Below are 27,533 nucleotides of genomic sequence, written 5' to 3'. Positions count from 1 at the left end.
TAGGAGGAAAAAGATTTCCAAAGATTAAAAAAAAAATCTATAGACACAGTAATTATCGGAGATCATTTACCACAAAACCAGGGTCAAGTGATAAATAAAACCCATGAATTTCCATTAGAAAGCACGTGTATACAGACAGAGACCATTTACTGCTGCTGCTGTGTGTGCAGACACACTGCAGAAACAACAGATGCAGATATAACACCGGTAACGCCTACTGCCACGTGACACATAATTTGAGAACTATCCAGGTAAACTCTTCATTGATACTGCCCAGACACTATTTAACAGACATTAGATAGTTTATTACAAGAAAGTGCAATCTAATATTTCAGAAACTATTCATACGGTACTTTTGGGAAACTGCTCATTCTTTGAATATTTTCTGTACAACTATTCAAGATTCTTGAGTAGCATAATTGTGGGGACAAAGGGTGGCCCTCTATCTAGGCAGTCATTTCTGCCTTTTTGAAAAATAAAAACATTTGATATTAAGATGACTTATTTATATTTGAAAAATTCTAGCTGAGAAAAATTCTAGGGCTACTGGGGACCTAAGTAGTTAAAACTTTGGTCAAGAGGAATCAGTAAGAATCTTATCTTTATCCTTAAGGAACAAAGTTTTTTTTTTAATTATTTTTAACTGGAGGATAATCACTTTACAATGGTGTGTTCATTTCTGCCATACATCAATATGAATCAACCAAAGGTATACATATGTCCCGTCCCTCTTGAACCTCCCCTTCCCACCCCGACCCACCCCTCTAGACTGTCACAAAGCACCAGGTTGAGCTCCCTGAATCATATAGCATCTAGGGACAAATCTTTTAAGAGGTTGCAAAATGTGTTTTAGAGGATGGGCCTAGAGCTTCCTTAAGACACTTCACTGTTTGGTCAAAAGACGACCAAAAAAACATTTCAAAAATATTTTGAAAGCTGTATTATTTACATCTCATAACACGAAACAGTAAAGAAAACTCATGTTCTTTTTTTTGACACTGACCTAATAATTAAGAAAAAAGTATTATGAATTTAGCTTTTATTCAAAATTAAATAAGCAAAAGCAAAATTTTTAAGAAACTTTTTACAAATTACTTACATAAAAGAAAGTTAAGAGGGACAGTCACAAGTCTGCAACAAATAATTACAAAAGTATCTAGGGCAGCATGAATACAGACCATGTCACAGCATAGTGACCTGTGATATGAATAAGGCATAACTAACATTTGCACCAAGACCAGGACTAAAAAAAAAACAACATACTTTAAAAGCTTAGTTCTATATTAAGCTTCTTCTCTTCCCTCAGATCCTTAATGGGTTTATACTATGTAATTTTTTTAAACAAACACATCATGTCAAACTATAAATTACACAGATGGGCAGTTAATGTGAAAAGCCCCCCCGCCAAAATGTACAAATGAACTGGTACTGAACTGAGTTCTCCATTTACCTTTATGTACAGTTAAGTGTAAACCATATTTTCACAGTTTTAAGTGTTTTATGAATAGATGCACAGTACCAAGTCAGGTTTGCAGTTGTTCCTGAAAACTGGCTCTAGGTTCTGCATCCGACGCCCATTGGCTATTGGGATGCAAGTATTTACATAAATAAGAAACTGTGTCATAGTCAATGGTCAAGACGGTTCAGCAAGAGCGGTATTTCCGACAAAGAGTGATACTCAATACCATAGCTTAAATACTTGTGCAAAGTAAGCATTAGGACAGAGAAATCTGAGGCAAATTCAATTTGCAAAAACTTGTATCGCTACTGTTGTAAACTTGGGCAATAAATGACCCTCGGCAAGTACTGCTCTCTATGGCTTTTTTTTTTTTTTAATTTTAAAGCCAGAGAAAATGCACTCATACTATCCACACGTGCAGAGACACACACACGCACACACCCACCCCACATATACACACAGTTCTCATTTCATTTAGAGTATGGTACATAGTGCAACTTCATCACAATGTAGAGGTTTAACACACATTCAGTGTGTGTTTTTCTGTGCAAGTTCTTAGTGGTCTAAATCCTAGTTGAAGGTATTCGTTTGCAGAACCACATGACTCAGGAGGTTGAAGAAGAAGAAAAAAAAAAAAAACAAAAAAAACAGTTTCCTTACGTTTCTCAAATCAGCACTGGATGTGCAAAGGCAGCGGACAACCTGGCCGTCACCCCAGCCAGATTAGGGTAATTTTAGAGGAGGATCCAAGCAGTTGGTTACTTAGATTGGTCTCTGGAAAAATAAGTCAGTATATGCTGTATCTTTGTCAACCGTTCTTTCAAAGACTTCATTGACAAAACCGACAGCTGATAGCGGGGGTCAACGGGAAGGACAGCAAGAAGCCACCAACACCAGGCAGGTCCATTAGGGATTGCCTAAGAAGAACCCACATTTTATAATGTTAACAAAACAAGTAGTTATGTAGGCCCAGAAGCAACATACCACCACCAAGCTAATCTGGATTGAGCAGTTCACAGTGTCAGATTCTCTTTCTAAATAAAATCTCTCTACCGTTTTCCATCGTGGCTGTAGCAACTTACATTCCCACCAACGTTCCCTTTTCTCCACTCCCTCTCCAACGTTTGTTATTTGTGGCCTTTTTAAATGACCTGTGTGAGGTAGTAGTCTTGATTTCCTCATTGACCGATTGGTTTTTTAGTAGCATACTGTTCCGTTTCTATTTAATCATTCTCACTTCTTTTCCTGTAGTTGATTTCTGATTTCTATACTCTTTGTTTGGTGAATGAGGTTAGCTCTGGGTCCTAGTATGTGCACTTGAAGAGAATGAACTTTTTTGGATGTCTATTTAGAAAAGACTTTTCATTATTTCTTTTAGGATAGGTTTAGTAATTGCTGTATTCTTTTACTTTTTGCTTTTCTATGAAATTGTCTTTCCTTCTATTCTAAATGATAATCTTGCTGGGTCGAGTATCCTAGGTTGCAGGTTCTTCCTTTTCAGCGCTTCGAATATATCTTGCCACTCCTTTCTGGCCTGCAGTGTTTCTGTAGAGACATCAGTTGATAGCCAAATGGAGGTGGGGGGGGGGGGTCCCTTGTAATTAACTCTGTTTTTCTCTTGTTACCTTTAGAATCCTTACACTTTTGCCATTTTAATTATAACATGTCTTGGTGTAGGTTTGTTTGGGATCCTCTGTGCTTCCTGTATCTGGAAATGTGTTTCCTTCTTTAGATTTGCAAAGTTTTCAGTCATAATTTCTTCAAATACATTTTTGATCCCCTTTTCTCTTTCATTCCCGTCTGAAATCCCTATTATGCATAGACTGGCCCACTTTATTTTATCCCATAGGGATCTTATATTGCCCTTTTTTTTTTTTCATTTGGCTTCCTGTCTGCCGTTTTGATTGGGTAATTTCCATTACTCTGTCTTCCAGAACACTTATTCTTTTCTCATTCTCTCTTCATGATTCATTCTGCTATTCATTGCCTTCAGCTTCGCGTTCATCTCAGCAAGTGAGTTTTCTAATTTTTCTCAGCTCCTCTTTATAGTTTCTAGTTCCTTTCTAGAACAATCTGCATTTATGTTGACAGCCCTTCTTAATTCCTTCAATTATTTTCACTGCCTCCTTTTTGACCCTGCTGTCTACTAGACTGAAGAGGCCTATACTTCATTGTTCTCTCGGGGAATTCTCTTGGGTCTGTTTACTGGGAGTGCCTCCTCTGCGTCTTCATTTTACTTACATTTCTCTTACTCTGGGTTTAGAAGAAACAAGCAGGCACTGTAGTCTCGGACGGCTATTTACAAGTGGGAGCACCCCTGCACAGCTTGTGTGGGTTTAATAGATTTGGCTGGAGTGCTGTTTGGTTTGGACGCCCGCTGCCTCTTTCCTCAGGCTGCCTGGTCGCCGCCCCTCACTGGGGGCACACGGCTCGTGGATGCTTCTGGAAGGGCGGGGGTTGGCGCCCACTCAGGGAACCCTCAGTGGCAGCAGCGAGTGCGGCCACCTCCGGAGTCCGGGACGCGGCTAACACCCCCGGAGCTCGTGTAGTCAGCCCCCTGCTGCCTGAGAGAAGCTCCTATGGTGGTCCTGCGCCCCCAACAACGGCATCCTGCCTCTCTGGCAGCCCAGGCTTCTTTCCGTGCTCCCCCAGCAGGGAGCGTCACACCTCAGCCCCTTCAGGCTCTGACCCTGGAAGCGCCCCCTCTTCCCTGCTGGCCTCCCTGCCAGTGAGGGACCTCCCAGGAACCGTTTCTCCATCATGGCTCCCTCCCAGGGGCGCAGGTCCCATCCCACTTCCCTTCTCTCGTTTTTCCTTTCCTGCCAGGTTATATGGAGATTTCCTTGCCTCTTGGAAGTCTGAGGTCTTTCCATCAGCATTCAGTAGGTGTTCTGTGAGAATCGTTCCATAGGTAGATATAAGTTTGATGTGTCTGTGGGATCTTGATCCGACCTCCTATGTCTCACATTTGACTCCTTATCCCTCACTAGAGGGCCTTTCTCCTTCTCTGGCATTCACTCCTAACAGACATCTCAGCTCACACCTGTTTCCTTTCTCTTCCTATATAAGATGCAGTGGGTACCACTGTGCTAGAAATATATGGTCATGAGTCTAAGGACCAGGCCAAAGAAATGTTGAATGAAACTCTAAAGATGAAGAAACTTAAAAATCTACCAATTTGAGTTTACACACAGAGTGAAACTTTTGGAAACGGTATCAAAGCCATCGTACCTGGAGGTTTTCCTCCCGCCCAGGCATTGATCCAAAGTGCTGAAGAATCTGGCTTCGAAATCTGTCTCTTAAATTCTGAAACCAGCTGCAGGCTTGAGAGTAGACCAAATCATGAAGTTGCCGGAGGTTCTCTATTTCATCTTCATTCTCAACCTAAAAATACAACAGTAAGATGTCTGTGTTAGTCTTCCCATCCACACTACCAACGTTATAGAAGTGGGGGAAAAATATTAAAAAAAGGAATACCTGTCCCAATGCTGGATTAGAGTGTTATTTTTTAAAAAAAGCTTTCCATTTTTTTATTGGAGTATAGCTGATTAACAATGTTGTGATAGTTTCAGGTGGACAGCAAAGGGACTCAGCCATAGGTATATACGTATCCATCCTCCCCCAAACTCCCCTCCCTTCCAGGCTGCCACATCACATTGAGCAGAGTTGCCTGTGCTCTACAGGAGGTCCTTGTTGGTTATCCAAGGCAAATAAACCAGAGTGTAATCCATGGCAAATAAACCAGAGTGTACATGTCGACCTCAGTCTCCCAAACTATCTCTCCCTTGCATTCCTCCCCCCTGGAAACCGTAAGTTCATTCTCTGAGTCTGTTTTGTAAATAAGGTCATTTGTCTCATTTCTTTTTAGATTTCCACATACAAGGGATGTCATATGATATTTCTCCTCCTCTGTCTGACTGACTTCACTCAGCAAGAAAATCTCTAGGTCCATCCATGTTGCTGCAGATGGCGTTGTTCCCTACTTTTTAACGGCTATGTAATATTCCACTGCAGATAGATACCACTCCTCTGCTGATGGGCATTTAAGTTGCTTCCAAGTCTTGGCTATTGTAAACAGTGATGCAGTGAACACTGGGGTGTATGTATCCTTTCAGACCATGTTTTTCTCTGGGCATATGCCCAGGAGTATTATTCTTATGAACACAGTAAACCCCATACACTATACATTTCTGCCTCACATAGTATCAATAGGCCAGACTAAGAAAGAGAGCAAGGCCTGACCTCCCAGCACAGCTAACCTGGCCTTGCCGAGTTAGCAGTCCAGCTGGGAGGGGCAAGATGGAGAGTGAGTTCTCAGATAAAGGTCTATAGGGACTGGGAACGCATCTCTATGGATCAAGGGCCTTTGAAAGCAGTAGAACAGAAAAGCAGAAGAATACAGTTGCTACAATGAAAGGTAAGACTGGGGGAGGTCTCAGGTGCAGATCTGCTGTGGCAAAAGTAGGAAGAGGACAGAGGACAAGTGTAATTACAACTTTTACCAGGGAGTCAGGTCAAAAAACCAAAACAAAACACGCAATAACTTAGCATAATAAAGCCAGAATATCAAAAGATAGAGAATACATTATGCAGCGATGAAATTCTGCTGTAAAGTCTTACCTCCATCCTCTCTGTACGGTCTTTGGACTACTGGTTCATCAAACCACAAATACAAAATTAAATGCTCAGCCTTCCAGCCTAAGATCCCAAAGACTAGGCACAGAAAACACAGGTGGGAAGATTGAGTGTGTGTGTATCCGTCTGATATTGATTTCTTTACCACACACTCATATTCCACTCGCTCTGTGCCAGAGAGCACTGTATTTCACGTACATTGATGCATCTGAACAAATGCGGCCTTAGTCAGCCTTTCATATGTCAAGGATGACTTAGCATACGAACAATGAGACTCTAAAAAACATCCTGATATGTAAAAGGTAAGACTATAGTACACAAGAGACAAAATAATGTAACTTTTTAATTTTTTAATGACTTGAAAAATAAAACCAAAGATGAAAAAGCATCTGCTTTTTCACAACAGTGTGGATGTGCTTAATGCCACTGAGGGGGTATTGGTACAAAAGCAGACATACGGATCAACAGAATGGAAATGGAGAGCCCAGAAATAAACCCAGAAACCTGCGGTCAATTCATCTTTGATAAAGGAGGCAAGAGGTATTGGAAAAGTTGGACAGCCACATACAGAAAAATATAAACTCAAAATGCCTTAAAGATTTAAACCTAAGACATGACACCATAAAATTTCCTAGAGGAGGTCACAGGCAAAACATTCCCCTAGGTTCTCGTAGGTCAGTCTCCCAAGGCAACAGAAATAAAAACAAAAAGATGCTCGTCACTGCTAATTATTACAGAAATGCAGATCAAAACTACAATGAGGTACCACCTCACAGTGGCCAGAATGGCCATCATTAGGAGTCTACAAAGAACAAATGCCAGAAAGGGTGTAGAGGAAAGGGAACCCTCCTTCATTACTGGTGGGAACCTAAGTTGGAACAGCTACTATGCCAAACTGTACTAAAAACAGAATTACCGTATGATCCAGCAATCGTACTTCTGGGCATACATCCTGATAAAACTATAATTCAAAAACATACATGCACCCCTGTGTTCACAGCAGCACTATCCACAGTAGCCAAGACACGGAAACAATGAATGCATAAAGATGTGGTCCACACTGCTAATGTGTAATCAACAAGGTCTTACTGTATGCACAGGGAAATCTACTCAATATAATGTGGCAGCCTAAAATGGGAAGGGAGTTTGGGGGGAAACGGGTATATATAGCTATGGCTGATTCCCACTGCTGTCCACTTGAAACTATCACAATATAGTTAATTGGCTATACTCCAATATAAAATGAAAAGTTAAAAAAAAAATGTGGTACATACATACCATACTACTCAGGCATAAAAAACTTAAAAATGCCATTTGTAGCAACATGGCTGCAACTACAGTGAAGTGAAGGCAGAAAGAGAAAGACAAATACCATGCGGTATCACTTACATGTGGAATTCAAAATTTGACACAAATGAACCTATGGAACAGAACCATGGATACAGAGGATACACTGGTCGTCGCCAAGGGAGAGGGGATTGGTGGAGGGATGAGGGAGGGGTTAGTAGATGTAAGCTTTTATATATAGAATGGATGAACAAGGTCCTACTATATAGCACAGAGAACTATGCTCAGTATTCTATAATAAATGAAAATGGAAAATATTTACATTTTTTAATATTTTATGTATAAATGAATCACTTCACTATTCAGCAGAAATTAACACAACATTGTAAATCTACTATACTTCAATTTTTAAAATCTTGATTAAAAAAATAAACATGTTACTTGTTAAAACTATTACAAAAGAAAAAAGTATCTAGTTTCCAGCCTTATAAAATTCAAGGGACCAAACCATGAACTTTGGTAAACAAGGAATGATAAAAATCATGAGTCTTGGTTAGAAAAAGGAGCTAAAAAGCTGGCAGAAGTTTTAAAGTTATGGAATTTCCTTGCAATAACAATCTAAAATGTTATTGAAGGACAGAAAACAGAATTACAACACCAAGGGAAAAAATAGCCTTGATATAAAAAACAAATTTGAGACGATTTCCCAGAATGAACAAGAAATCATTACACAGATGAGGCACTAAGATGAAGAAAAATTTAGACATTCCTATAACTACAACGTAGAGAATTCAATTCTAAACATCAAATCCCTAATACTTTCAATATTCTATCATACTGTCATATTTATGTCATATACATATATAGTCGAGGGATTTTGTCAGCAAATCTAATATATGGAGATGTAAATTTACACAAAACTAAGTATTAGTTTTACAAAAAATAATCACCTTTAGGAAATGAGTCCATTAATCAAATATGCTAAGACACAGACTATATCAATCAACTCAAAATTCCAACTCAATACTTCTAGCTCACTGCACAAAGTTTTCCCATAGCATCTTTATAATAAAATAGGATAGGCAGTAGCAGATTTAATGAAGTTCATCAGCAGAGAAGCTTATCAAGACTGCAGTGATAAAACATAGCACGTGAAGCCAGAGAGCTGGCTTTAAATTATTATCGTCTTGGCAAATTATTACTAATTAAAACTGAATCCTACTTTCCTTACCTGCTATCTAACTTTTGAAAATTCAGTGAGCTACTGTTTGCAGAAATGCCCAATGCTAACACTCAGTAAATGCTGCTTGGGATGATCAAGCAGATCAATGAACAAGTGATAATACAAGATTTTCTCATTTTCCACTGCCCTTCCAAAGAAAACTGCCTTTAATTTGATATTTATAGTATCTCAAATCATTTTTCTGGTACCTAAACTAACTGCAGATGCTAAAGCAGGTACTAGAAATGTTAAAAGGGTAGCATTAACCCTATTCAAGAAAATTATCGCACTAACCCTCCCCAGGTAAGATATCACCTATAATTATACTGACAGTGCTGTATCTGTGATGCTCTAGAGTCTGTGTCTGTGTTATCACTGAGGTTATTTTAGGCATATCTTAATACAGAGAACCATTTAAGGATTTCATGTTTACTTTTACACCGAAGTTCAATCTACTGCTGACTGTATCAGCTTTGACTACTAATTAATTTAAAAGGGCAGGACTTAGCAGGTTTCATAACTTAGGTTGGAAGTTCAACACCCTGCTTTTGTTAAGTAACTGCCGTGCAGCTACACACGTGACTACATTCTAGGCACGGTGGTGGTTGTCAAGGCAGTAGAAATGAACAAAGTCTAGTCTGTGGTCTCCCAAGGTCTCTTGGAACTCACAGTAATTAAGAGCAAGATGATATAAAGGTCCACCTGAAACTGTCACAACATTGTTCATCAGCTCTCCTCCATTATAAAATAAAAATTTCAAAAAAAAAATGAGAAGAAGGTAATGGAGCTAATTTGCTTAAGTATTGATGAGGGTCTCTGACAGGAAGAACTGGTTAATGTGCCTAGAAAACTGCAGCTTTCACGCCTGTACAATGCCTAGGACAGAGTATACCAATGCTGAAAAAAGGGTAGGTTTTAATACCTTAATATCTTCCAGGTATTCAATGTCTGCAGTGCAATATCCATCTTTCATTCCTCTTTTTAAAACCCTAAACCGCTTTCCTCCAACGGTATCAACCACAGACCGTCCATCAGGCAAGAAATGTACATTTCTAATTTGTAACATACAACCATAATCTGCAAAACTAGAAGAAAAACTGCAGTTAGTACCAAAAGTTCAAGCCACAGACATGCACGTTCTCAGCAATATTCACAGAAAATTCAAGAATCAATAAAAACATTTAGACAAAAAGCATACCTATTCTGTGCATCACTGACGCACATCCCAAACTGTTTAGTTCCAGTCTGTATACTTCTTCGAATCATCAATCTGTATCTTGGCTCAAATACATGAAGAGGGCAAGGCACAGTGGGATAGGCCATAGTGCAAACAAATATTGGAACATTCTTGGTCAAGCTGAAAAAGAAAAAAATTGCATTATTATATATCAGAAGATACAACAAAAATGAGTGAAACTTTCAATAAATAGTAGAAAACAAAAATGTACTCTAAAATCTGGTAATTTTCATTCTTGGCAGGAATAAGAATCAACATCCCCTTCATTTAAGCTCATGTTGATACAATATTAATCCTAGAGCTGTCTGCAATCCTCTTACAAGTAAATTCAAATTTACAAAGTTGTCATATAGAGCTATGTACTTTTATGAATAAAAAAGCAATTGATTGTAACTATTTTATATTAAAAATGTTTAAAATATTTGTAACATGACAGTTATTATCTTCTATCCATAAAACACTCTTACTCCTAGACAATAATAAGTGAGCTCCTGCAAAGGACAAAAAACATTTAAAAAACTTTGTAGTCACTAAAATATTTCCTTACTAACAAAAGCAGGTAATTCAATGGCATACAATTTTTTCCAGATAATTAAAGTGATACAGTTTCATTCCCAGATTGGCAGGAAATATGAAGGATAAAGGCAGCGCTCAGTTTCTCATTAATCTAAAGAAACCCTTTGGCAAGGGTATGGGGGGAAACTGGCAGTTGACGGGGGCAGTTTGAAATAGTACAACCATACCGAAGAAGAATTTGGCTACATACATCAAAATTTTTTTTTAAATATTCATATCCTTTGAATCAACAGGTGTACTTTTTTCTGCAAGTATTGTAAAAATGTTCAACGTGTATAGTAGCCAAAACTTAGAAGCAAAAAGAGACAACCAGTAAAATAAATTATGATGTAACCATAAAATGATACTATATTTAGACTTTAATGAGAAAAGGAAGGTATTAAATAATAGTAAAATAATCCCAGATTTGTTTATAATGTATTTATATATATTAAAATTAGGAAGGACATATGCCAAAATGCCAGTGGTGATTACCTTTGAGTTACAAATTATGGCTGTAACTCCCTGCCCACCCCACCCCCACAACTAATATTTTCTACTCTTTCTTCAAAAAGACCATAATGTGAAGTCTATATGTAATACATGTTTAACATACAAGTGCTAATTCCTCTACTTTTAAAACTGTATCTTTTACCATCACTATTACTCCTTGGAAGAAAAGTTATGACCAACCTAGATAGTATATTCAAAAGCAGAGACATTACTTTGCCGACTAAGGTCCGTCTAGTCAAGGCTATGGTTTTTCCAGTGGTCATGTATGGATGTGAGAGTTGGACTGTGAAGAAGGCTGAGCGCCGAAGAATTGATGCTTTTGAACTGCGGTGTTGGAGAAGGCTCTTGAGAGTCCCTTGGACTGCAAGGAGATCCAACCAGTCCATTCAGAAGGAGATCAGCCCTGGGATTTCTTTGGAAGGAATGATGCTAAAGCTGAAGCTCCAGTACTTTGGCCACCTCATGAGAAGAGTTGACTCATTGGAAAAGACTCTGATGCTGGGAGGGATTGGGGGCAGGAGGAGAAGGGGACGACAGAGGATGAGATGGCTGGATGGCATCACGGACTCGGCCGTGAGTCTGAGTGAACTCCAGGAGATGGTGATGGACAGGGAGGCCTGGCGTGCTGTGATTCATGGGGTCGCAAAGAGTCGGACACGACAGAGTAACTGAACTGAACGTGTGTGTGTGTGTGTGTGTGTGTGTGTGTGTGTGTGTGTGTGTGTGTGTGTGTGTGTGTGTGTGTGTGTGTGTGTGTGTGTGTGTGTGTGTCTGTGTGTGTGTGTGTGTGTTGGGGCAGGGGGGTGGTCTGGTCCTGTCATTGTGTTTAAGTATTTTAAAAATAAATCTGAAGCTTTCTTGTATCCAGCTTTTTGCAGTGTTGGTCCAAAAGGTCTATAATCCAGACATTAGAATATTTTCTATCACAAAGTCACAATAAAATATCAGTTCCATCAGAAGACAAACCACTGTCAACTTCTATAAAGAAAAGATAGAAACCTTTCTTCTATTGAAGGCCACTGACCCAATGACAACATTTGGTGGACACATACTAAAAACAAAAGGTCTGTAAAGCAGTTATTTTTTTCTTAGTGAGAAACAGAAAATGTTTTAATTTAAATTTATATTAAAAAAAAACTAGAAATAGCATGTAAAAATTACAATTTTGGTCTTCAGTGTCCAGTTAAAGTGGGAACAAAGAGTAAGAAATTAGAAACCCAGTAAAGAAACTTGGAGACTGCAGAAAATGGTGAAAGAGGTCAAGTCATGGAGGGAAGAGAAAAGAAGAAAAGTGTGGGAAACCAACACACAGAGCAACAAAACCAGGTCCAAATTACCCAGCCCTGATTAGCTTTCTATGTGCTCTCAGTAGTACCCTGCACCACTGAATCCCAAAGGTACCACCAGGTTTTTCACCTTCCTGATACTAAGTCAATTATGCGAACAGTCAGTATCTTGAGATTTTAGCCCCTAAAGTCATCCCTTCCAATTTCAATCTCAGGTCTCAAGGTCCCACCCCCTTGCAAACCTCTGATTGGCTACTCCCCCTGCCAATCCAGGCCACTTACCCTCTACTTTCTCCTGTGGGCGGGGACTGATAGTTGAGGGCGGCAGTTCCCAGCAACCACCTCCACCAGCCTGATGTCCCTGGAGGAACACCCCGCCCTCGGCTGCCCCCCAGCTAAAACACTTCTTCAGTGTGGAGAGCTATCAGGAAGTCACTCCCAACAGAACATCTGGAAGTTACCAAATAAACCTGAAAACTTCTGAATGTTGAAGGCAGGGGAAATTAACCAATATTTGTTTACAATATGCCTTTGACTAGACTGGGTTGAACTACAGACAGAACCCAGCTGGCTGTGCGGAGGCTTCTCCTCAGTATTTCAGAGGGTAGTAGTTTGATTTGATTATGTTAATTTGTATAAGAAGAAACTTACTGTGAGAGTTCAGCAGTTTCTTCATCATATATTTTTTTTCTCTCAGACAGCTCATCAGGCAGATACTTCACTATTAAATCTTCCAACAGCTGTGTGACACAGTACCTCCTATCTGCTAGATACTGAAAGACAATATTATTTTACATTCCAGCACTTTTTTCCCCCTACAGTACAAAACAAGTAAAACAGTTTAACTCATATAGTAAAGCCTTTATTACATATTTACACAGTCAGTTCTGAATTCATTAGGAAAAGCAGGGAACAATACAATGGATGACGCTAAACTGGGAAACCTGCCTGAAGCTTAGCTCAAGAGCATTCAAGGTAAGTCTGCACCTGAAACAAGTTCTGTAGATAAGACGACCCTTGTCTTGCTAGGATCACACACCATTAACAGCAGTCAGCCCTGCTCCTGCTGTCTCCCACACGAAAGGTAAGTTCCTTCTGACAGTGCATGCGTATCTGAAACTAGCATTTTAGTCGAGAAGAAAAAATAAGGAATAAAGAAAATAATGCATTTGCCTTATTTAAGAAAAACAAAGTTGCTCCCTTTTTTTGTTCCAGATAACTTTTCTTTCAGATTTTTCTTCTGCTGTCATCCCACTATGACTATTGATGCCCTTATCTTATCAAGAGGCTGCTTTTCCTATGTGAGTCACCCTCTGGGTAAGGTGGTACATTGTGCCACTCCCATAATACTCTGAACTCTGATACATTTTTGCGTTACTCTCTCTTCCAACTGCCAAAAGCCATCTGACTATCCTTCAAGGTCTGGCTGCAATTTTACCTTTTGCATAAAGTGTTCTTAATTATTTTTCTGTCTCCTAGGAATAACCTTTAATGTATAGAAGGCAGCTACCATACCCTGCCCTATATTAGCTGGACAGGGATATATTATATCTGTGTAACTAAACTAAGAACTGCATAGAGCCAGGGACCAGTTCAGAGTGTGTACACAGAATTCTGGACAAAATATATGTGTGTGTGTATATATATGTCCAATACCAATTTGCTTAATAAAATAATGAGGAAAACTCTTATGAGACAACCACAAGATAAAGAGAAACCAGCTTTTCCTCTAGATCCAGCAAAAATAAGGGTTTTGTCAGTATCTAGTGAAGTACAGAGCAGAAAATATGAATGGTGGGCAAAGGGCTTATACTTGTGGTTTTTAAACTTCAGCATGAACCGTGGCTTGTTAAAAGTGCAGACTGCTGAGCCCTCACCATGTTCTGATTTGTGGCTCTGGGGAAGGATCTGCGAATCCATATTTCTTACAAGTTCCCAGGGGATATAGATGCTGCTGGTCGGGGGAACATACCTTGAGAACAACTGGGCTATTGACTGGACAGATGTACTCTTGAGCAGATAATATATACATATATATAGGTAACTTATAAAATTGATCAAATTAGAGATATAAAAGCAATTTCAAAGTAATAAAGACGTTTTAAAACTCATGACTCATGTATTAAATTTGGGAAATATGGCTTCTCTTCCATTACTGGTAAGAATCTAAATTTGTACATTACTTGAGACCTAGGCAATCTGGCAACTGGTTTTAAGAGTCTTAAAATATATGGCCTTTGATCCAGTAATTCTCCCAGGAATTTATCCTAAGGAAAGAGTCAAAGACACTGACCATAGTATATTAAAAAAAAAAAAAGAACAACTTAAATGCTCCAAAACAGAAAAATGTTGTATCACTGGACTAGTATGCTGCTATGAAAATCACATCTTTGAAATGTATTCAGATGAAAAAATGAGCGAAGTAAGTAGGAAGAGCAGAAAACTAGAGCATATCCATTTTATCTGTGTAAATGTATATTTAGACTTTACCAATTATACATGGTATCTTCAAGTCAGGACAAAGAATAAAGTTATTTTTAAACAGTATGTTAAGTTTTTAAATAACATCCTTACTTTGTTTTCCTTAGAACTTCAGACATTTAAGGTGCGATAACTCTAAATTTAAAGCATAATAAATATATAAGCATATCGAAAAACTCTGAAAAACCAGGAAAGATAGCATGTATTAGAGTACTTTATCTGAAAACAAGAGTCTAAGAGTTGAAAATGTAAAACTCGTTGAGAATAAAGATTTATTTTAGGTTTCCCAACTTTGTAAACATTCTGTTTTATGTTCTACTACATATAGGGTTGCTATGTTGTATGAAATTTAACAATACATATATGCTATATGATATCCGTACAGAGCTATGCTTTTCTATGTAGGAAATAACTATTTTTAATAGCAAAATGGTTTTCATCAAATTTCTACATCGTATTTGCAAGACACTTTCTTTCTTAAAATCTAGAGACAGAATCACCCTCCTGGATCAATGCTACCACTGCAACAAGAATTCTAAGGCTCTGGCCTCACCTTTGAGGACATCAAGCAGGACTGAAGAGGGTGCTGCCCTCCCACTGGTTACAGAAGAGACCCACCTGAGATCCAGCTGTTTTCCTAATGCAGGTGATCGGTGCAGACCACCCGCCAGACAAGGAGGGGTGTGGGAAGCTGTGCCTCCCTCTCCTTGCCAGGCTACCACTTTCTAGAACTGCACTGTCCAATGTGGGAGCCACTACTCACACATGCCTACTTAAATGTAAATTAATTAAAAGTACAGTCCCTCCCACACATGTGGCCAATAGCTACCATGTTGGGCAGCATAGATACAGGGCATTTCCATCAATGTAGCAAGTCCTACTGGACAGTTGGTCCAGGTGTTAAAGGGATTGACTGAGGCCTGAAATCCAACCTAAAAATGGGGGTGGGCGGCAGGGCAGTTGAGATTCCCCAATACTGTCATTAAAATCAACATATTCCTGACCAGGTACTTGATCACACCTCATCTATTTAAAAAATTAAGTATGGGGATTCAGTCTTCAGACTCTGCTTTCTCCCACCCTCTCCAAACTCACTTTCCTCCAATACTAGCAGATGGGTAATGAGACATGCATGATCCCTTTTGGTCAATCAATATGTATAATGTAATATATTCTGAACCTAATAATCATTATTTCTGTGGCTAAATAGAAATCAAACCATGTTGCTACACATAAAAGCAATAAACAAATACACAAATGTTTACCTCTTTTAAGCTTTCTTTGCAAAGAGGACAATATGGTGTGTGATCTAAACAACGCTCAAGACAGTTCTTACAGAATGAATGTCCACAAGGGGTTGTCACTGGCTCAAAAAACAACCTGAAATCAACCAGAATACATGTTAGTTTTCACCATAAGCTGTCTACTGGAAAAACTGAACAAATAATGTAACCGTAACACTAGCTTCTGTTTAGAAGAGGAAGGAGGGTTTGACAGGCATGAGAGGAGGGAAGGACCAGTGGTAAATGCCAGGTACAGCCTCCTGAACTGTTTAAAAGTTCACCATCATCAGGGGTACCCTGCTTGGAGCTGTACGGACTAATATCACCACCACTCACAGGGGCTACTGCAGCCTTGAAACGGGGCTGGTCCAAACTGAGATGGGCAGTACTTCTAAAATACACACCAGACTAGTGCAAGATTAACAATGTAAACTGTAAACTGTATCATTACCTATTCATTTGTTTTTGTACACACTCATCACTTTAAAATTGGTTTTCTTATAAAGCTTATAAAAGCCTTACTATATGAAATTCATTCAAAATAATCCACTAAATATTACCATTGAATCCTAAAGAGAACTGATGCTCAAAACCAGATGTGGTACTCAAACAAAAACTTAATTTTCCTTACATTTTAGTTATTTCCTGAAACACAATACTTTTGGGGAGTTCCCAGAAGTATTGTTAGATGCATAGGTACTTCAGAAATCATCAGGGTCTGATCCCCTCACCTCAAGATGAAGCAGCCAAGTGTCAGAATCAAGGGACGTGGCTCAGAAATACCTGGTGTGGCCAGTTCCAGGTGCTTGACACACTGTTCCCTTGCCTCCACCACAATTTATATAAATGGAAAATGTTCTTTCCAAATTATCAGTCTTAGAATTACAAGCATTCACATAATGGAAATCCTTATCCAGTGTTACTTAAAAAGGATTTGGGAGTTAAGATACATGAACAAGACAGAATCACATACACACAATACATCATAGTATTCTTTCCCAAATCTAAAACCATGGAGTCTCAGTAATAACATGTATAGCTCTTATAGTACAATTCCTCAGATACTTTCTATATTTTAGTCATTTGATTCTTATAAGACTTAAATATAGCATGGTGGTAAAGAATCTGCCTGCCAGTGCAGGAGACGTAAGAGATGCGGGTTCAATCCCTGGGTTGGGAAAATGCCCTGTAGAAGGAAATGGAAGCCCCCTGCAGTATTCTCGCCTGGAGAACTCCATGGCCAGAGGAACCTGGTGGGCTACAGTCCACAGGGTCGCTGAGTCAGACACGACGGAGAGGCTGAGCACTTGTGCACGTGCACACACACACAAATCCTGACACCACCTTCCAAGTGAAAAGTCAAAGTTAGCTGCTCAGTCATGGTAAAGAAAGGGAATGGGCCCACCAGGGAAGCCCCTTCTAAGTAAGCAAAAGCTAAATAAGGTTCAGAGATTATATTATTTGCCCATGATGTGAAAGGAAAACCGAGGACTGAAATTCTTATCTTTTGGTTTTTAATTCACTACTCTGTTACTTCACACTGCTTATTCTTAGAGTTCAGTTCAGTCGCTCAGTCATGTCCGACTCTTTGCAACCCCGTGGACTGCAGCACACCAGGCTTCCCTGTCCATCACCAACTCCCAGAGTTCACTCAAACTCATGTCCATCAAGTCGGTGATGCCATCCAACCATCTCATCCTCTGTCGTCCCCTTCTCCTCCTGCCCCCAATCCCTCCCAGCATCAGAGTCTTTTCCAAGGAGTCAGTTCATTGCGTTAGGTGGCCAAAGTATTGGAGTTTCAGCTTCCGCATCAGTCCTTCCAATGAATTTCATTCAGGACTGATTTCCTTTAGGTTAGACTGGTTTGATCTCCTTGCAGTCCAAGAAAGTCCAGTTCTTACAGAGTAGATTACCTTTATCTACTCTGTACTTATTTATTTACGTTAATATAAAATACTCATCTCATAAAATTTGACAAACTTACCTCATGCAGAGAGAACACTCAAAATCTGAGACATCTATTAATTCTTCTGGGACATCACCGTAAGTTAATGAAAACGTACAGACTTCAGTGGGAATTTCTATTAAAACAAAGAGATGGGGTTATTTTTTTTAGGAAAAAATTTGGAACCCATTCTGAATAAATCAATGTGTTTTCTGTGAATGTAGTGAAATTTTTACCTCCCTGTCTTTTCAGCTTATTTCTTCCATCTTCATTTACAATCACATCCTGGTCTAAAAGAGACAACTTTCTTTTCAGCAGAACACCTTTCTCTTGAATGCAAAGTGAGGGTTCCGAGGACACTCTTTTTAAACAGTCCTCTCTGGCAGGCATGTCTGTTGAATTTATAGCCTGTGCTGACCGAGCACGGTTTAGGCTTCCTTTGACAGGCTCTGAGGTGACCTCTACTATTTCTTCATTCTACAAAAAAATGCAACAAATAAGGGTAACTGACTGTATGTTTTTACTGCCCTTATTGCTCTCGCCAAGAACCATACTGAAATGAAACTGTGATGTCTTGAAAGGTTTATTTTATTGTTCATTTAAAACAAAACCAACTTTTAATGCTAAAACCCTGGCAAGTAAAGGATTTTTGCCAGTACTTAGAGAGACCTGGACATCAAGCTGACTTCTATCATAATGAGGTTTAAGTAGTTATGCTAATATAGTTGTTTCTACTACAAGGAAATTAAGATAAATACAATGTTCTGGTTTTTCCAAGAGACAAACGTTTCTGACGTTCAGGTGATGTAACATTGTGATTAATGAGTAGATATGTCACATAAAAGTTTTTAGTGTAAAATAAAAGGTCACAGATGGAATCCTATTAAGATAAGCCTTACTAACTTAGTACCTACATAGATTTTAGTATTAATATTTGAAACTAGGAAAGCGAAGATCTTGTCAAGAAAATGGATACACTAAGCCTATGACCGTCTCTTCTCACCCCTTACCTGCTCTGGGCTCAGCTCACTGGCAGAGTGAGACTCTTCCATCACTGAAGGAAAACTGAAAGGTTTGTTTTTAATACATGGTAATGAATTCCAAGAAGAGTCCTTCAGGCCTTCTTTTAAGTTTTCAGGTGACAATAAATCACATAAAATCTGTAAGGAAGGAATCATAAAGAATAATGAAAAATATAAAATATTTTATTAAGGATAATTTAGTTACTTAATATTTAAGAGGGCTTCTCTTTGGCTCAGCTGGTAAAGAATCTGCCTGCAATGTGGGAATCCCTGGGTTGGGAAGATCCCCTGGAGAAGGGAAAGGCTACCTACCCCAATACTCTGGCCTAGAGAATTCCATGGACTGTATAGTCCATGGGGTTGCAAGAGTCAGACAAGACTAAGCGACTCTCACTCACCTCACTCATTCAATATTTAAGAATTTCTGGAAAATTTCATATGGAGTATAAACTATAAAAATATCCAATCACTGTTGTACACTTGAAACTAATAATATTGTAGGTCAAAAAAGAAAACTTACAGCTAATATTATTTTTAACGGGCAGGGAGGGAACAGGTTAAGTAAAAAAAACAAGGACTTCCATGTTGATTTTAAAAGTCCTGCCAAAACCAAGGTGTGCCTCCAAGGGGGTCAAACCACATCAAAGAAATGGTTCAAAAGGAGGGCTCGGGGTGATTAGACTAGTGGTCTGAGAAGGTGCCCAAGGTAAAGGCTGACATGTATATATAAGGTTTGTAGAAAGAAGAGATCTTAAAGAGAAGTGGGAAATATTTACCCCTGACCATCAGCAAGTCCCATCCTGTCAATATAGTTAATGGTTCATCCCAATGTATATTCTAAGGCTGAACTTAGACTGTTTATGTGAACTTGGACCTTTAACCACAGAACTAAAATTCCATGTGTTTACAGTGAATCTAGCTTCTCCGTGAACCAGTGACCTGTATGGTCAGTCACCACCCCCGGCATTATCGAGGGCACCCCACGACAGCCGGCCCAAACGGAAGCAGCTGCAGTATCTAAACTCTGGGTGCTTCTCTCAGAAACACCTCAAACTCTCTAACAAGGGGATTACAACAGAGGAACAGACTGGCTACAAGGAAATGAGAGGGATTCAAATTTGTTTGCTTGTCAAATAAGCTGTGTGTATATGTACAGCATATACACATTTCTTAAAGTCTCAATTTGGAAGTTTGGTTTTTCAGCTGTTCTGTCTCTCAAGGCACAAAAGTCAGAATTTTCCACAAATCTTTATAATGTAAATAAAAAGGAAATATACATGGTATTAATGGAAGTGTGTGTACCTGTAGGTGCTCAAGCAATAAACCATTCAATGAACAATCACTAAAGAATTTGGATATGTTTTTCTATTTCCCCTGATTTAAAAAAAAAAGTATTAAACATACCCTCACCCTAGAAAACAGTTACTTGACTCCTAGGTATTTACTGAAGAGAGATAAAAACGTATGTCCACAAAATGACTTGTAAAAGATTGTTCGTGGCAACAATTAGAAACAACCCAAATGAAAATCACCACTAACTGTATTTATCACAAACTGTGACATGTTCATACCACAGGATACTTGGTGAACAATAAAAAAGAAAAAAAATTGCTAGATGTGTCTCAAAAACATGTTGAGCGAAAAAAGAGTATATACAGTGTATGTGAAGGTCCAGAACAGGCAGAACTAGTCTGTGGCACTAGAGGTCTGAGCAGTAGCTCCCTCTGGAAGCACAGAAAGAGGGGATCTGCTGCAGAGGGGATGAGGGAGCTTTCCAGGGTGATCTGAAAGAGTCTGTATCTTGACTGGGGTGTTGTTACATGTGTACAATTTCTCAAAACTCACTGAACTATAAAATGCCTTTTATAAATGCCTTTTATTATATGTAAATTATACCACCATTTACCCCCAAAAAAGAAATAATATTTCAAGGCAGTGGGTATTTTGCATTCACTTGACCTTATTAACCAACAAATAATTACAGGAAAGTAAGGATACCCAGCAGCACGGAAAATGCAAAACTATAAGCCCTTATAAAGTCTGCAGTCTCACCAGGGAGATCACTTTAGCAAAGAGAGCACAGTTAAGAATACACACGACAGTAAACCATCTTTTGTTAAATCAGTGGCTGGAACATGTATGCAAACAAACTTCATGGAGGATGTTGGCTTATTCATAAAGCATTTGGAATGCAAGAAAAATCCCAAAGTTCTCTTACTTTAAGGTACATAAGAATCTCCTGAGGTGCTTGTTAAATTATACTCTAATTCCAGAGATTCTAATTCCAAAGGTCTGTGGTGGGACCCAGGAAATCTTTGTGTTTACCATGCACCCGAGATGACTCTGACAAAAAGCCACGTTCTGAGCAACACTAAAAACGCAATTAACGCTGTGGCCTCTTTGGGGGACACTGAAGGAAACAACATGACTGGGCACTGAAATTTTATTAGGATAGATTTTCCCAGAACATTTTTCAGAGACTCTAGTCTTCCCAGATGTTCTGTGAGTAAATCTGGCAAAAGCTGAACGCTGTTGTCATGCTAGCAAAGCAAAAACTCTTGAGAGGGGCTGAAGAAATCTGTTTGATTGGTTTAACCCAGTGTTTCCCAGAGTCATTTGATCAGAGAACCCCTTTTCCTTTTAATTAACACCTACCACTGAACAAACTCTGGAAAGTCATGTATGGAGTACTGAGAAAATTAAGGCAAAATAAATTTAGTGGGGCAGTACTATTGGCAACCACGGAAAGCAAGCAAAGTTGAGACCTGAAATGAAAGGCAAAGGAAGCCAATAAAAATTCCTGAGCAGGAACATCATGACAACAATGTTTAATTAGGAATGACTGGTCTGGCTCCCATGGAACAGACTATTAGAGAGCATCTAAATTTAACTAGGCGAAAGTAATGCATTTAACTCTCTCTGAAATGTTCTGATTTGGGTAAGAACTCAATATGCTAATAAGCATACTGAACCTGAAAACCCCTCATCAAACTGCTACTAAATCTGACTTATGGACACCCCTTATGTCCTTACCCCAAAAGTCTAGCGGGCATTTGCAAAAAGACCTGTGTTGTCGGGAAACTGGCTGGAAGTGTTAGAGTTGTTAAACGGATTACCTTTTCTACTTCTAGCTTTGCAGGTGCGAAATCTTCATCGAGCGCTAAGCACTGAAGAAACAGTTGTAAGGCATCACCTAAAAAACCAGCATCGTGGAGGACTTTTCCTTTCCTGAAGTACACCTTCAATAAAAGCACACATACCCAACTTTTATGGATGGAATTGTTTTTTGAAACATCAATATCACGTAAGGTTAAAAATAAAAGTTCTGCTTGGAAATGTTCATTTTGAAACTCTGAATGACTCTCAGGAGCCCAAAGCATTTTACAGGCACATTTACACCCTACCCGGGATAGGCACCTATGATTATGAGGTCCAGAAAATGACTCCAAAGCCACATTTCTAATTATATCTCGCCAATGGTAAGTCCAGAGGATTCTTTCCTGTTTAATGGTTTTAAGAGCTTCCCTGGTGGCTCAGTTGACAAAAGAGTTCTGCAACGCAGGAGACCTGGGTTCAATCCTCGGGTTGGGAAGATCCCCTGTAGGAGTGCATGGCAACCCACTCCAGTATTCTTGCCTGGAGAATCCCACAGACAGAGGAGCCTGGTGGGCTACAGCCCATGGGGTCTCGCAAGAGTCAGACATGACTTAGCGACTAAACCACTGCCGCCACCAAAGCTGTCTGTACAAATCATTTTCCCTCTGATTTGACTTGTACCAACTGGTCATGTCATCATGAGATTCTGAATCATTTTCTTTATTAATTTATAAATTTTAGAGCATCCTTACTATACAGTCCTCAAAGGCATAGCTTTGAATGCAGAAAAAAAGTCACATTAAAAGATGATTTTTAACTTAAATAACATACATGGGAGATGGACTGATTTGCCTTGACAGTATTGGTAAAAAGGAGAATTCGTAAACCGATTATATAATATATACATGCTGCAAATCTTTTTTCAAAAGACCATGGGCAAGGCCCCCATCTACCGTACTGAACGACTGCCTCATCACCCAGTTCCCATCACAATGCCTCAGTCAACTGTTCAGCCACAGAAGCTCTTCTCTCTCCTTTAATAAACCTCCTCCACTGATAACTTCTTTGGGTCCATCTCCACAATAGTACATCTTTGAGGAAATGCTGTATATTAAACTCTTTTTTTTTTTTTCCTGTGCCTCGAAGTCAAGTTGTTCTCTAGTTAGGAAACAAATGTTTCTTATAGTCTAAAAAACTGTCAGATGATATTCATCCACTCAAAATATTGACCTCAGACTTCTAGAACTATTCCATATATTTAAAAGAAATTGCCCAATCCATTTCGTTGTGACTTACAATCATAATTGAAATGCATATTCCCTACAGTTGAACTTCTTAAATGCATGCAAATGTAAAACAGTAATTTTACCTCAGGCCAATTTGGCAGCTGAAAGAGAACTGCATTTAAATCTTCTATGGCTGCTTTAAACTCCTGGAGACCAGCATACGATTCAGCTCTGTAGATTTTCAGAGTCAAGTCGCTGGGCTCTGAAATCAATGTTATGAAGGCTTGATTATTTTTAAAAGATTACTGTATAATCCACAGAAACATCATACTAAAGTAAGAACTGACTCAGCGATTCTAGTCAATAACCACTGACGCAAAGGCAGTGAGCCAAGCACCGTACAGGTGCAACCCACTGGCATACTGACATTTCTCTAACTTATAGCAAATCCTTATGGTTAGATTATTTTAGTGGAGGAAACTGATTTTTTTTAAAAAACTGAAAATATTTTGATAATATGATCACCCCTAAGAAACTGAATGTTTTCCTAACATAGGCAAAGATTTAGAAGATGTATCTCGGATGTTTAGAAGATTTGTCTTTTTGTGGTAAACCTTTTTTTATATCTGATTTTGAAATCTTTATAAATGACTACATGTGTTAACTACTGCACACAGAATTCCCATAGTTACAAAGACTGACCGAGGCACGATCTTATGAGAGGACACGGTGGTCCTGTTTCTGGAGGAAGTGGGTTGACAAGAGTCAGGTTTCTTAAGAGGGAACATTTTTTTGATTCCTGCCATTAATAAGAACAGGATTGGATGGCCCCAGAATGACTTACTTTCAAATATTTGAGGGTAAAAAGCTTTAGGTGATAATTTCACTATGCTCTCTGTCTCTACTTGAGAAACCGAACTCGCATCCAAAGGCACTAAAACTTCAGACACTTATGGTTCACTGATGGTACTATAATCAATTCCTACAGGTCACGTGGAATCTAGGAAGATGGTACAGATGAGCCTATTTCCTACAGACTCAGATGCAGAGGATGGACACATGGGCGCCAGAGGGGAGAAAGGGACGGTGGGACAAACTGAGAGGTCAGGATGGACATAGATACACTGCCGTGCGTGCAACTGCGTGTGGGAACCTGCGGAGCGGCGCAGGGAGCTCAGCTCAGTGCCCTTTAACGACCTGAGGGCTGGAGGCAGGCCCAAGAAGGAAAGGATTTTGTATACTTTTAGCTGCTTCACTTCAGTGTATAGCAGAATCACAACACTGTAAAGCAATTATATTCCAATAAAAAAAGGTTAAAAAAAAATTACTACAGGTACATGGATTCTGAAACTGAAGTGTAAGCCAGAAATCAATTTCCAATTATCTACAGATGACATTAACTTGACTCTTCTTTTTAAAGCTATTATTCATCTTTAAAGGCTTCCAAAATGTATGCTTATAAAATACAGCATTCGTTGTGGAAAGGGCATAAAGACCTTACCACCCACCGTCCTGGGCAAACAAAACAAAAACTATAATAAAACTCCTTAATAGCTTCCTTTACTCTAGTTTTTAAATGATTGCTTTTTTTACAGATAACTCTTGATTTAACAATTAATCAGACAAGCCTTTTCCAGTTGCTGGTACTTGAGAACTCAAACTGTTACCTCAAATTTATACCAATGAAAAAATTTTAAGAATAAAATTAGTATTTCATGAAAATAGTTCTTACTTCCTAAGCAGAAAAAGACATGTCTGGAACATTTCATCTTTCGTTTCTTAAAGCAATATAATTGTAAATCATTATCTGAACAAAAACTCATAGAAACTGAAAGCTCCATGTGATTAATCAATCAAGAATCAGGAGTCTCAGCACCAAGATAGATGCTGGAGGGGTTTCAAAGATGTTACTTTCTCCTTGTCTCTGAGGAACTTACAGTCACTTTAGGAAATCCCATTTTCTTGTGAAATGGCATCACGTGGTCCTGACCAGACAAGCACAACTGGAGTCCGGGAAACAGGGAGCAGCAGGTGCCCAGCCGGTCCAAGGAGTGGTCACCACAGCAGCGTCCAGCTCCCTGAGCTGGAGAGGATGGGGACCACGTCGGGCACAGCTAGGGTCCTGCCAAGAGCACCCCTAGGACCCGCCTGTGCTCCAGCACCTCCAGAGAGAGGGCTTCAGTCACAACCAGCAGCCCCCTCCACACTCGGATCCCTTACTGGACTGTTTTTCTTCTCACGTGTTTCCTTTTACAGCAGGTACCCCCACACGACCCTGGAGGTAGTGCCCACGGGGACCTCGTGAGTACCGTATGCTCTGATCAAGGTCTTTACTGCTTGGCGCTACCCTTCACGCAGCTTCCCCAGGGCAGCGCAGCAGGAAGGGGCTGGGGAGACCTCCATCTTTACAGCGCCAGGTCAGTCCACCATGCTCCTCCCCTCCAAGGATGCAAACAAGGAGCTCAAGCTACCCAGGCTCCCTGGAAAGCTGGTGTCTACTGGGATGAGAAGCACGGTAGACCCATGAAGGAGACGACAGGAGGGTCAAATCTTAAAACTCTTGTTCCCCAAATCCTTGTAGGTTCTGTTCTTACTGAGCATTTCACATGCCAATGGAATAGTGATTTTGACTGACTGTTGGGCAGGGGAGAGCCTCATCAGTTGAGTTCAAACTCCCAGAACATTATTAAAGAGATTAGGGCCACCCCACTTGTTTCCTTCAAGTCCTTCCTAATTCAAAAAAAAAAAACCACCCATGCATGATTGAAGCCCTCTGAATAGTATAAGGATACAGAACATCTGCCCTCTGTGTCCACTTGTGGGAAAGGCAACTGCAAAAAAAAAATGCCATCAGCCAGGCTGTGTCATTAACTCAAGTGTTTAACAGGCAACAGACATTTATGATCTGCTCCGTGCGAGGTCCCGCAGACCCTGGGATGAACTGATCACCCCTCTGCACGAGCCACTGGGGAGGGCCCGCCCCTCAGTCCACAGCTGCAGGTATGCAGTGCCCGGTGCATCACAGACTCGGAAATATAAGGATGTGTCAGGGCCGAGTGTACTGGGCAGGATTTAACTCCTACCTCTTCTTTTTTTCACCGTACCTCCAGCTGCATCAGATTTCCAACAGCCAGCTGCACTTTTCCTCAGGCTCAGTACGCTTCCCACACCTCAGCACCCCCAAAAGGATATGTGTGCTGTACTGTTAGTAACACTGACTGTCCAAATCTAACCTTTACCACAGTCAGTTTTACCTCCTCTAGTATTTCCCCAATTCATCCCGGGTCTTTTCCAATCCAACTGCTAATAACAACGTTTTGAAAGCCAAAATTAAGCTAAGACTATTGTAAGAGCTTGCTAACTGCACACCCTGCCTCCAGTTTTATCTGTATGTACCTCACCATCCACAGATATAGTTATTTAGCACAACATCCAAGTTCCTGCGTGCCTGGGTCCTGCCCATCTCTCCAGCCTTATTTCCCATCAATATGAGCCTCCCAGTGAGTCCCAAGAGGACCTAGCTACTCAGCCCCATGCACGCCTTTTTCTACCTCATGCCTCCTTCCTTTTCACAGAGCTTCCTCCTTGTGAGACTACCCCTACGCAACTCCCCTCTGTCTGGACAACTTTTTCTGATCCAGTAAGACTCAGCTCACCAACCTCTTCTCCAAGATGCTTTCGTTTGCATCTACTGCCGCTTGGCATTCCAGAAGGATTCAGAGCCTGGAAGCCAGACAGCCTGGCTGCAACTTCTGCCCCTCCACTCACTCATTGTGAACTGGGGCAAATTACCTCTGTACCTCAGTTTCCTCAGCTATAAAATCTGAGTTTTTTTCCACCTGTGGTCAACAAAGGACGCGAGACTACACAGTGGAGAAAAGACAGTCTCTTTAATAAACAGTGCTGGGAAAACTGGACAGCTGCAGGTTAAAAATGAAATTAGAACACCACACATAAAAATAAGCTCAAAATGGATTAAAGACCAAAATGTAAAGATTCATAGACAAGCAAAAGCTAACAGAATTCAGCACCACCAAACCAACTGTACAACAAATGTTAAAGGAATTTCTCTAGGCGGGAAACACAAGAGAAGGAAAAAACCCATGAACATACATATTGATAATTACTTTGAATGTAAACGGATTAAATGCTCCAACCAAAAGACAAGGGCTAGCTGAACAGAGACAAACACAAAATCCATATACATGCTGTATACAAGAGACCCACTTTAGACCTAGGGACACATACAGACTGAAAGTGAGGGGATGGAAGTGAGGGGATGGAAA

The 27,533-nt window shown here is 39.8% G+C and overlaps 1 protein-coding gene across 1 annotated transcript in view; it reads right to left on the bottom strand.

The window, feature by feature from the left end:
• Nucleotides 1–2,002: 2,002 nt before the first annotated feature.
• Nucleotides 2,003–27,533, bottom strand: part of LONRF1 (LON peptidase N-terminal domain and ring finger 1) — a 46,419-nt gene continuing 20,888 nt past the window's right edge. The window contains exons 2-12 of the mRNA XM_052661467.1: nucleotides 23,391–23,509; nucleotides 22,042–22,164; nucleotides 18,914–19,063; nucleotides 18,140–18,380; nucleotides 17,943–18,039; nucleotides 15,941–16,055; nucleotides 12,846–12,967; nucleotides 9,802–9,960; nucleotides 9,526–9,688; nucleotides 4,691–4,843; nucleotides 2,003–2,376 (exon numbers count right to left, since the gene is read on the bottom strand). Coding sequence (XP_052517427.1) covers nucleotides 2,218–2,376; nucleotides 4,691–4,843; nucleotides 9,526–9,688; nucleotides 9,802–9,960; nucleotides 12,846–12,967; nucleotides 15,941–16,055; nucleotides 17,943–18,039; nucleotides 18,140–18,380; nucleotides 18,914–19,063; nucleotides 22,042–22,164; nucleotides 23,391–23,509 — 1,601 coding nt within the window. The 3' untranslated portion in view covers nucleotides 2,003–2,217. The remainder of the gene's footprint in view (nucleotides 2,377–4,690; nucleotides 4,844–9,525; nucleotides 9,689–9,801; nucleotides 9,961–12,845; nucleotides 12,968–15,940; nucleotides 16,056–17,942; nucleotides 18,040–18,139; nucleotides 18,381–18,913; nucleotides 19,064–22,041; nucleotides 22,165–23,390; nucleotides 23,510–27,533) is intronic.

Source organism: Budorcas taxicolor, chromosome 24 (genome assembly GCF_023091745.1).
Source record: "Budorcas taxicolor isolate Tak-1 chromosome 24, Takin1.1, whole genome shotgun sequence".
In the NCBI taxonomy this organism is placed as follows: domain Eukaryota; kingdom Metazoa; phylum Chordata; class Mammalia; order Artiodactyla; family Bovidae; genus Budorcas; species Budorcas taxicolor.
This window is presented reverse-complemented; position numbering and strand designations above follow the sequence as displayed.